Below are 11795 nucleotides of genomic sequence, written 5' to 3'. Positions count from 1 at the left end.
TAAGCAAAACTTCATGTTATTTTTGCAAGTTTAAAAATTTTTATTTCAGTTAGCACACTTTTTTAAGTTTCCTATATGATGAATAAATTTTCTTAGAAACTTCAAGTTATTGAACATAGGTTCGTTCACATACCTCTTCTTGGTCAAACTGACCAAGATGATCATCAGCCATTAAACATAATTTTGTTGTCTCTTCCTCAGCTTTAGTCTTAGAGGAGTCATATGAAGAATCCATCCAAAAGCGTTTTGAATCTACTTCTTGTCCTTCCTAAACTTGGGTTTCTCCTCACTCTTCTCCTTGTTTGGGTGAGCCTTAAGTGTAGGATAATTAGCTTTAACATATCCTGACTTCCTGCAGTCAAAGCAAACCATATCAGAAGAACCTTTAAAATTCTTGCTACTCTTACCTTTGTTCCATTTTTTATGGTTCTTTTGTTTCTTTCTTTGAAAGTTTTGTAATTCCTTACGATTAAGGCATCATCATCACTTTCAAACCTCAAAGAATTTGTATCCATATCATTAGCCTTTAGCGCTATAGTTTCCTCCTTTTTTTCTCACCTGCATCAAGTTATCTTTGGTTCACTCTATGCTCTTAAGCAATGAGTGATCCAAGTAAGTTATCAATAGAATAAGTATTTAAATTTTTAGATTCAGTGATAACAATTATCTTAGCATCATAGGAAGAGGGTAAACATCTCAAGATTTTGTTAACTTTCTAATAGTTAGTGAGTTCTCTTCCTAAAGCATTCATAAAGGTGATAATTTGTGTAAACTTAGTATACATTTTAGATATTGACTCACTATATTTCATGCGAAAGAGTTCACAGTCATGAAGAAAGATATTCAATATAGATTGTGTAACCTCAATTGTGCCTTCATAAGTGATACATAATTTATCCCAAATTGCTTTACCAATTGTAGAAGTTAAAAAATGCATGAAATATTCAAATTTTAGTGCACAAAGAAAATGGTTTAAATATTTTACATTTTGTTGTGCTAAATCCCTATCATCAAGAGTCCATTCAGTAAATAGAAGTTCAGTTTTGATGCCACTAACTTCACGTGATGGTGCAGAATAACCTTCTTTAACAAACATCTACATGCGATAATCTATAGACTGTATGAACATGGAAATATGAGTTTTCTAGAAATCAAAAGGTTTATTGTCAACCAATGGTGGTCGAGTAATGGAATACCCTTACAGTCTTTTAGTTACCAAAGTTAGCCATGGATCAAAATTCAAAAGTTGTCTAAAACTTGATTTTATGAATCCCATTCTAATACCACTTGAAAGTTTGTTAGGATTGTTAAGCCCTTATGAACTAGCTCGAGGCTACCTAAAAAAGGGGGGGAAGGGGTCATGTGATTTGTTACTTTTAAAAAACCTTACCATGTGATTTGGTAGTTTTAAAAAACCTTAAATAAACATTATGATTTTTGAGATATTCTATAATATTAAACATACGATCACCTACAATAAAATAAAGTGCAAAAATTAAAGTTCAAAAATGCAATAAGAATACACTAGATTTTATATTTTCGGTCAACTTAACCTACGTCCTCTCCCTGGAGCCTCTCCTCTGGGTATTGCACTAAAATACAGTGACTCTCCTTATTCTCCCACAACAAGGCAGAGAAGACTATACAAACTCTTTCCATCAACACCGGTGAGGCAGAGAAACTGACTCATTTTGCTTCTTCCTGAAGCAGGCAGAGATCCCAGACTCCTTTTGCCTTCTCTGGAAGCAGGCATAGAAACTTGATTGATTATTGAAGAAGACCTCCTTGGAGGCTTCAAGGAACTAGGGATGACGATTGGAGAAGATAACTCAGATCCTTTCTTGGAGCAAGCTTTGTGAACCCCTCATAAACTCCCCCTCACAAGTCCTCTCTCTCTCTCTCTCTCTCTCTCCTTCTCTTAGATCTCTCAGCTAAGGACATCAATAAAAGATATTTTCTTGAATAATCAAAAAATTCTATGAATAAGTATTAAAACTTTCCTTAATTTACAACTTGCTGTCAAAGATTGTCCTATATGATTAGTGTATTTTCAGCCCATTCGACCAGGACAATCTGGGAGTGCTGGAAGATTACATGCCTTGTTTATTCTGATCATCCCTGTATGATTATTTTAAAACCATACATATCATCCAGCACATCATTTTTGTCATACAAAAGATATATATTGGATGATGAAAAAACATAATGTATTATCCCGGATGATTCTTGAATCTTCTTCGTACGATTAGTTCAAAAATGAGGAATATCATCTAGAGTATTATTCTTGTCATTTATGTGATACACTTGGATGATGGAAAATTTTAACTAATCATCCAGCATATCATTCTTATCATCCATGTGATCCAAGAGAAGACTAAGGTTTTTCTAACAGACCGTCCAGGACAATCCTACAATCATTCAGGATGATATGATCGATCAAATCAAACCTTAATTGCTTTCCTTAATCACCTGACTAATTTAGTAATAATTGTAATAGAATCATGCAGGATGGTATGGGATCAACCTGTATAATTTTTAAAAATAATAACATACCTAAAATGGATTGGTGACAGAATCTTTCTGATTTGAGCATATCGACCAGGATGATATTTATATTATCCAAGAAGATTTTCTTAATGCAACTGACTAATTGCAGAAGCACTAATAAGGGTTTTTTATTTTAACATATCATCAAAGATGATTTTTTGATCATCTTATACGATATGATCAAAACATAAAGACTTTTAGGTTTACAAAATTTCTCTCCCTGAGTATCTGTGTGCAAGCTTACTTAGCCTCAGAAACCACGTTATTACGTTTGACTCAAGAAAAGGTAAAAATACTAGAATTACACTTACATATTGATTCAGTCCTAATCTACCAAATCATGAGCAGATTTGATTTGCAATTGACATTGTGGACCTGAAACATTATTACACAGGCAATAATAGAGAAATACTAATACAAAAAATGTTTGTTATTATCAAAACTATAATCTTCGATCCAGGTTTTCGACAATTTTAAAAATACCTTTAGCATTCCAATAAGATTAGGGAAGGTCATGAACCCTAAGACAACTTGGGCCAGATTTTAAATCCTCATGTTTTGGGTGAAAAAAAATATTACATTTTTTGAGAACAAAGGTCTTACCTATAAAAAAACTAGCTTCCCCAAACCATGCCATCTCAAATTCCTCAAGAGAGGAGAACCTAAGTAGGAAGAAATCTTCACTAAGAGAGAGGAGTTGGAATGAATCTTTAAGAACCCAACCCTTGTGAATGGTGGCTTGAAGTGCTTTATTATAAATCCTTCACCTAATTGAGTACCCACAAAGCAAGAGACCCCATTTGGTATATGAAGCACTAATTTTATCTTCTAAGAAGGATATAACCTCATCTTAGGAAGGGATGAATAAAAGCAAAGTCCATAGTTTTTGAACTATTTGAATAAAGAAGAAGCTTTAATTTGAGGGAGTTTGAGGAGCTATAAGAGGGAGAATGATATTGGGAAGGGTTTCGTCTCGGGTAGTTTCAGAGTAGGATATGTGCCCCATCATATAGCACCAAAAAAGTGGAAGGAGGGCATAAAGAAAGCATAACAAAAAGGGTGACTAGAGGAACCTTAGATTCAACTATGAGTTCAATTTTACAAAATCATTTAAAATTTTCCAGTTTTTTTAAAAAGCCTTACGATGAAAAGTAAGTAAAGAGTGCCCTTAAATTTTTTTTCCTGATTTTTTAGTGCTAGAACATTCTTGGGGATTAGAGCGATATAGATTTTAGATTTAAAATTTTGTACGAAGATCCATCACACAAATAGGTAAAAGAGAAGGGTGGAAGAGAAAAAAAATAGAGGTGCAAGATTTATCAGAGACACCATAATTTTTGTATATTTAAAATAATTAAATTATTCCCCACTAAAAGAATTCCTATCTCTTCCCATCTTAAAAGATGTCAATGTAATTTTTTTTAAAGCTTTTAGCAAACCAACTCGTATAAGCATAGCCTATGGAGGTAAGGTTAACAAATAATTTCATGTTAGTCTATCCCCTACTTAAAAAAGTCATATAATATAGTTAAAAGCCATAATTAGTGTGTTATTACTTCATTATTATATGCCATTAAGTTATTTTATATAATGTATTATTTTTACAAAATGTTGCCTTACATATAGGGCTAAAAGATTACCCTTAGCTATGAATAAGAGGCTAAATTAAAAATTGGAATAAATATAATTATTTAAATAATTATTTTCCTAAGTAATAAGAAATCATATATAATTCTTATCGATTCTCTCTCTCTCTCTCTCTCTCTTCTTTCCTCCCTCTCTTCTTCCATCATTCTCAACCTACCTCATTTTTTATGGTTAATCATATTATTAAGGTAAAAGTGTTATGCACAAAATAATTAAGATTGTACATTCTCGATAGTGCAATGAGTATGAAGTATTGCCACCAACAATAAACTATGAATTATAAGTGTAAAATATAAAATAATTAGAATGAGTAAAGTTTGATGTGATGGATTCCCATGAATTCATAATCATCAAGCAACTCATCCAAATAGAACATGCTTCCAAGGATGATCCATGGCACCTTGAAGCATGCTTTAGAGGCACCTTTTATGTAGGCATTCCTAGAAAAGAAATCTATAAACAACCTTTAACATTAACAAATTCCAAGTCTCTGCACACACTATACTTACCCTTAATGGTCGATGAAATGTATAACCCATAAGGTAGCAAAAAGATGGAACTCTATGAAAAGTTTTGACATGCCAATTTAAATTTTTTTAAGCCTTCTCAAGAGAAATCTATAAGGAAAAGTCCCTATAAAATTTAATGTCCCTCATCTAAATTCATACAAAAGGAATATAGTCTGGACCAATCATGCACAATATTTTACGTCAACCACTTCACAAATAAATTTCAATGATGGACTGAGGTAAAAGATATTATTTACAGCCTTCATGGTGTCACCATTTTGGTAGTTCACTCATCTAACTTTGGATAGAATTGCATCACCTAATCAATTTAATGAGTCAGTTATCAATAAATTTGTAAGGCCTGAAGCCCACAAAATTACTTTAATGTCTTGTAAAAGGTCATACAAGAGTAGGGTGGCTCCTAAAGAATTTTGTTATTAGATTCTAATGAGAGATAATAAGAGTAACGCAAATAAAATTACCTATAGTGTAGATGCACATACTCAAGTTTTATGGGAAAGACATATTTGGTACAAAATCAACATATAGCATCCAATTACTTTAATGGAGTTGCTCTAACTCACAAGTTTCTATATTGATATTGAATAGTATGATAATGTTACAACCATTATATAATGACCAAGAACAAGTTGGCCACGAGACTTAAATATTATAGGGAATTTAATAAATTCTTTATAATGGTTAAATTATAAAAAAAATTTAGAGATTTTTATAGAATCCATGCTTCTAAAATCTATTTTAGAAATCTCATCATTAATGGCCCCAACATAAGTATTTTTTTTCTAATGCAAAACAATGTTAGAGAAATTTTTACTAATATGGAGGAAGAAAATACCTCCATTGCATAAGAAATGCTTGACAATCACCCTAACTTTGGGTATTAAAAACTAAATTTGTTGAGGCCTCCTTAGATAATGACAATCTTGGTGATTAATGATTATGTTAGAAGTGGTCCATCTTGAGATCTTATACAATATTTCATCTTCTAAAATATGTCAACTCACCTAGAGAATTGTATTTTTTTTTTCTTGTTAAAGAGATGTAACTTGCATTAAAACAGGAAGAAAAAACTATTACAAGCTAAAAAAGAAATAAAAGTACAAAAATTCCATTTCTAAATAAAGGTAAAGGAAGTCCTAAAGAAAAGCAAATAAGGCATAGAAAAAGTGTATTTGCAAAATAAAAAGAATAAATAATGGAAATAAGTTCCACTAATCCTCTCTTTGAACCAATTGGGGTGTTGGGGACACCAAACTTTTAAAACAACCAAAAAAGGTTGGTTAGTATCCTGGAGTTCCCAAGCTAATAAAAAATGACAACTAGATAGAATCTTAACTTCCATTGCTCTAAAAACACAACATTGATAAATTGAAAATCAAGAGGCCAAACAACCACCTCATAGATACAGACTTCAACCAAAAAACTCATCAATGTAGTAAACCCATTGATAGTCAGGAACTCCAAAATCTTCACTCCCTTCAAGTCTTCAACAAACAATACTTGATCTTCAAAGATCGAAGTAGTAGCATCCATCGGCTTATTTGGGATATGATCCCATGTAAAGCCCTCTTCAATGCATCAAACAACAACCACCTTAGATGAACCAAACAAAGTAGATGAAGCAATAACACCAACTCCCACATGAAGCGGCCAAGAATCGACCTCTACACTGCCAAATCCATACGAAATGATAACCACCACCACACACATCACCCTGGTAAATGAAAACCAATAATATTCAATTTCTTAAAGTCTTCAACAAACAAGAATTGATCTTCAAAGAAGAAATAAGTAACATTCTTAAGCCTTGATGGGATAAGCTCCCACCTAAAGCTAACTCCAATATGTCTATGCGGATCCAAACAATCTATCATATACGAGACAACCAACAACATTAAATTAATCAATACAATAACTCCTACTTAACCAGAACATCTAACTGATATGTCTTCCTTGGAAGATCCAATCAAATCCATCCAAATAGCTGCATAACTAGTAGTAGCAACATTATCTCTTATAATCTTCAACAAACAGGAAACCGATCACTACAAGAAAATGAGTCAATAGCGACAAAAAAAATAGAGACAAAAATAAATTGGTCGCTAAAGATATCTTTTAGCGACCAAAAATTAGTAAGGCCTGTGTTGACCTAATTAAAATATTATAAATTAATCAAATTAAAATATTATAAAATTAAATTTAGACAAAATTAGTTAATTAGTTAACTTAATTCATTATTTTTGTCAATCATCTCTTAAAATATAAACGTTTAATCACAGCCATTGATTAGAAAGGATAGGATTGTAAATTTAAAACTAATTTGAATAAACAGTTATTAGGTTTGATTGGAGCCGGTTCAAACAAAAGCACCCACGATCTCTCCATTCTATTGGCACACTCCCAGAACAAACTCCTTCCCGTATTCTCCTGTTCGCACGAAGCCCAGAACCTACCGCCCTAGTGCAGTTCGCAAGGCTCGTCTCCCTCATTTCGCAGAGAGCTCCAGGCGAAACTCCCTGTTCACTCGTCTCCCTCCATTTCGCACGACCCCAAGGCCGGCCGCACCTCTCTCTCATCGACCTCCAACGCCGTCGCCTGCTGTTCGCAAGCCCTAGCCGAGAACCTTGCCGTCGCCTGCCCTAGCCGAGAGTTTTGGTATACTCCTTGCTAATTCTCCTTTTCCCCACCATTCTCTCCTTCTTCATTATCATCTTTGACCTTCATCTCCATTTATCTTCTTCCTTTTCTCTGTTGGGTAAGAGAAGTAATGAGGATTACTTCTGTTTGGAATTTTGAAATCAAGAACCATTGCTTGAGGTTTCTTTTAGTTTTTCTTTGCATCAAGATCATATTTGTGTAGAAAGAGTTTGGAATCGTAATTTTCTTAAAAAAATGTTGAAACTGGGAATCGACACATGCAGATTTTATTAGGTTTCTCTCATTAAGGTAAATGAAAATGCAGAAGCCTTTTTGAAAGAAAATAAAGGCAATGATTTCATACCTTTGTTCTCTAAGATTTAAAAAAAGATTGGTAAGATGTAATGTTGGAGTCATCTTGCCATTAAAATTTGTTTTCATGGAATAATAGTATGGAGTGCTGAGATTGAATATCTACATTTTTGACTAATCATAAAATAATAGAAAATGCTGAGCTTCTTTCTTTTGAGTTCAAATTGCTTTGAATGTCGTTCTATATTTTGTTTTATAAAGAGAGAACAAGAAGCAAAATGTTTGATATAGTTCATTGCTCCAAATGTATAGCTTGTTGTTTGAGATATGTATAATACACTACATTGGTTTGTTCAGTAATTGTGATATGCATGCTTATTCAAGGAATCAATGACTCGTGATATAGTGTTGATTTTCGTTTTAAGATACCTTGTTTCATGAGTACACTCAAATGATTTGGGCTACATATTCGACTTATAATTTCACTTGCTTTATATATCACTCATGAGTAGTTGTAGTTCCAATAAAGAGTTACTTGCTTTGTGCTAGAGAGCTTTATGTGTTGAAAGGTGAGAATTATATGTATTTTGAAAAGGTGGAAGTGTGTGAGTTTTGGAAAAGGAAGTGAAAGTGGAGTGTATGTGTGGAAATGTGATTTGTGGTAGGGAGTGAGTGAGTTAGTTGTTTACTAGAAAATGAAAGTGTTGAAAAACAAGTCCTCTTTCTTTCTCTACCCCTCTTCTATCTCCCCTTTTACTCCCTCTTTCTCATGCCTCTAAATAATAGAAATTCTAAATTCCCTAAATCACCCCTACCCCAAGTGAATGGAAAAAAAGAAGAAGAAGTGGGAAGTACAAGATAAAAAAAAATCCTCAGCCCTTTTAGAGAATTTAGGTAAATCAATGATATGCTTGTTATATTAGGATCAACATTAAACTTGGGTGATGATGTTGTGTATTTGGCATTTAGCATCATTTGTTCTATAATAAATTTAAACACAACATTTGTGTAACTCTTACTATCATAAAAGAGCTTGCAAGCTTCGCTCAAGTTTATAATAGGTTTGAATCTTTAAAAGGAAAACTAACAGTTATGGTTCTTCGACATTTTCCTTTGTCATTTACCACTGGATCTTGAGAAACAAAGAACAAGGGTAATGACTCTAAAGGCAACCAGAAGAGGAACTTATTACTTGATAATGGGTGTTGGAACCACATGTGTGTTTTTCCACTTGTTCTTTTTCAATAAATATTTCTCAAGTCAAATCAAGGCACAAACTGCAGGGAAATCTATGACCAAGAACATAGAAAGGCTTGCAAAAATCATGCCAATGGTTGAACTAGGAAGCAATAAAAGCGGTTTTGATTTTTTGGGTTATAAATATGACTGTTGTGATATGTAAAATTCATTAATTATTTTACAACAATATATGTTTTCTCTTTGTTCTTATGTGTTTGAAGATGCAGATTCTTTGATTGCTTACAAGTTTTGATGCCAACTTTGTAAGTATAATTCTTCTATTCCTAGTATGAGTTGTGGATTTCTTATTTGGTGATCTCCATCTTTGTTCCATCATCTAAACTAATTTGTGATTGTTTTGTTTGTGTGATAGAGATTTTATCATATTCATTACAACATTGATTTTTATATTCATATTGTGAATTTAGATCATTGCAGAATTTTATATTGGTTCTTAAATTTATTGTGGAATTATAGATTTGGTGACTTTTTTATATTATTATTTGGAATGGATGAAATGTATTTTTTGTGGGCGCCATTTATATTTTTCAGCTGGGCACTTCTACAGAGCCGGTGGGCACAACACACATGGACCAAGCATGGGTACCAGCACACAAAAACGTAAGCCAAACATGGATTCTATGAGTGATTGATGTAGGGAATGTTTCTTCCCAGTACCACCAAAATAATCTATCTTCCAGAGGGAATGTCTTGCATCAAAAATTTGTCTATAAAACTACCTTTCAGAAGATCCAAAGAGAAACCATCGAAATCGAAAGCTATAACATAACTGAGAACCAAAATATATATGAATTCTTGAATTCCTGAGGTGCTGCTCTTCCAAAGCTGCTGTATTTTATTACACTATAATATATAACTGAGGACATCTCCACTAATCTTTTCTCTTTGTATGGTATCCCATTGCATTATAATATAATTAGTAAAGCTGCCGTACAATTTTCATATCATAGAAGAACCTCCATCATATTCATCTTTATTTTTGCACAGATATGAATCATTTGAGAATACCTGAACTGCTTGTTGATCTACAAGATTATGACTATTCTCTTGACATGTGGAGCCTTGGTTGCTTGTTTGCTAGAATGGTGAGCATTTTCTCAAGCTATAAATTTTAATACCGCTTGTAGGAAATATCACTATAACCTTGAATATTTTAAATTATTTGCATTTATGGGCTTCATTAATCTATTTCAAGTGTGTAACTTTGCCAATATCCATCTTATTGGTTACAGATATTTCATAAGGAGCCATTTTTCTATGTACATGATAACCAAGACCAGCTTGTTAAAATTGCCAAGGTAACAATCAATGTTAATGTGATTCTTCTTAAGATGCCTATTATAAGTAATATATTGTTTTGATTGGCCAACTCAAAGCACACCATGTCCTGTATCACAACACACTACCAGAAAAATATAGCTCAATCCTCTAACATCTACGTCCAAAGGAGGTCTCCCATATACTAACCAAATAATATTTTGATGCCACTTTTCAAACAGGATGAGCTAGGTCATTTTGTTGACGAAAAGCATAGTCTTTCAGTTCTTAAAATTTAAGGATGTTACAATCTAGACTTTCTGAACATCAATTTGACAATTTGTCAACGCTATTGGCTTTCAAACCTTTAATGCATATCTAAAATGCTATCTATTTGGCATATTAATGATCCTGTCTAGATAGCATGCTGACTTGACTTTCCATATACTAACCAAATAATATTTTTTTCATAGGTTTTACACTACTCAAATCTTAAAGATCTTTCTTTAAGTTTCATTCAGAAAACAAATTATTCAACCAATCTGGTTAACATGATGGATTCTCTTGGGTGTGGGTGTCCAAGTTTAAGAAACATTAATATTGCATCAGTAGTTCTTTTCAATGATGTTGTACGTGCTTTGTCAGATGCAAATATTAGGTATGAGTTCACTCATGTTTAGTTTGACTTGTTCTTTCAATAATTTTCTTGAATTAATGTGAATTCAATCTCATCTGAGATACCAGTATCGCCTAGAAAGAAAATCCAGTCTCTTGGTGCAAGCTACCCGGAAACCATGTTTAATCTGAAGACAGTAAGTTGTGTGCCTAGTTCGCGCGAGTCTCCAATTTCAGTATCTCTTGTACATCCAATTTCCCCCTACTCGTGCATGCAGGATCACCATCAGGATGGCAAGAAGAATTGAAAAGGCAACCTCATCCATTGCATTTGCCTCAATAATAGCATGTTACAGAAATCTTGAATTGCTTGATTTGACTGGACAAGCTGTTATTGCGACAACTTTCATACCCGATGACCTTTGCAATGTTCAGCTATAGAAGTTATAGCTGATTATTTTGTAAACATTAACATTTTAGGAATGAGATTTCAGAAATTATATTTTGTATTTTTAATTGATGAATCTTTTTTTAAAAGTATACGAATGAATGCAATTTTCATTTTCTTCTGGCTAATCCTTATTTACTATATTGAAGAATGAATATTTTTTTATTCAGAAATTGTTATTTTTGTTATCTTAATGTAATAAAATTAGTGTTTTTTTCTTTAATATGTATTTTATATGTCTAATTAATGAGAAGTAATTAGATGTGATAATATCAAGGAGTGATTGATTAATCTTAAATCTTTTAGCAAAGATATAATAATTGAATAATAAATAAATTTTACTAAATATGACCAAAATTGATATGCATTAATAATCACAATTCATGAAATCAAATGGGCTTGTGATTTACTTGGTTGATCTTTTTTGTGACCAACTTTTATTTTGGTCGCTATTAACAAATGTGATAAATAAAATTAATAATTAAAATATTAAATAGCATCCAAATAATTAATCATTAGCGTCAAAAAAATTGGTCGCTAAA

At 32.6% G+C, this 11795-nt stretch overlaps 1 protein-coding gene and 1 long non-coding RNA gene across 4 annotated transcripts; both read left to right on the top strand.

Moving 5' to 3' along the window:
* The first annotated feature begins 7093 nt into the window (after nt 1-7093).
* LOC110102434 (casein kinase II subunit alpha-like) lies at nt 7094-10911 on the top strand. Of its 3 annotated transcripts, none has more exons than XM_028692322.1 (5): nt 7094-7379; nt 9481-9533; nt 9921-10018; nt 10166-10231; nt 10664-10911. In XM_028692322.1, the coding sequence occupies exons 2-5, from the start codon at nt 9512-9514 to the stop codon at nt 10868-10870; spliced, it is 393 nt and encodes a 130-aa protein (XP_028548155.1). In that variant the 5' UTR covers nt 7094-7379; nt 9481-9511; the 3' UTR covers nt 10871-10911. The 3 variants fall into 3 exon arrangements, with proteins under 3 accessions (XP_028548155.1, XP_028548154.1, XP_028548153.1); XM_028692321.1 differs by having other exon boundaries at nt 9465-9533; XM_028692320.1 differs by having other exon boundaries at nt 7094-9533.
* Nucleotides 10912-10921: 10 nt separating this feature from the next.
* LOC114578825 lies at nt 10922-11366 on the top strand. The gene is made up of 2 exons (XR_003699763.1): nt 10922-11002; nt 11084-11366. It is a non-coding gene; the product is annotated as an uncharacterized LOC114578825 (long non-coding RNA).
* The last annotated feature ends 429 nt before the right edge of the window (nt 11367-11795 follow it).

This window comes from Dendrobium catenatum, unplaced genomic scaffold (genome assembly GCF_001605985.2).
Source record: "Dendrobium catenatum unplaced genomic scaffold, ASM160598v2 original_scaffold_172295, whole genome shotgun sequence".
In the NCBI taxonomy this organism is placed as follows: domain Eukaryota; kingdom Viridiplantae; phylum Streptophyta; class Magnoliopsida; order Asparagales; family Orchidaceae; genus Dendrobium; species Dendrobium catenatum.
Note: the sequence above shows the minus strand (reverse complement) of the source record. Positions and strands in the feature narration are given on the sequence as shown.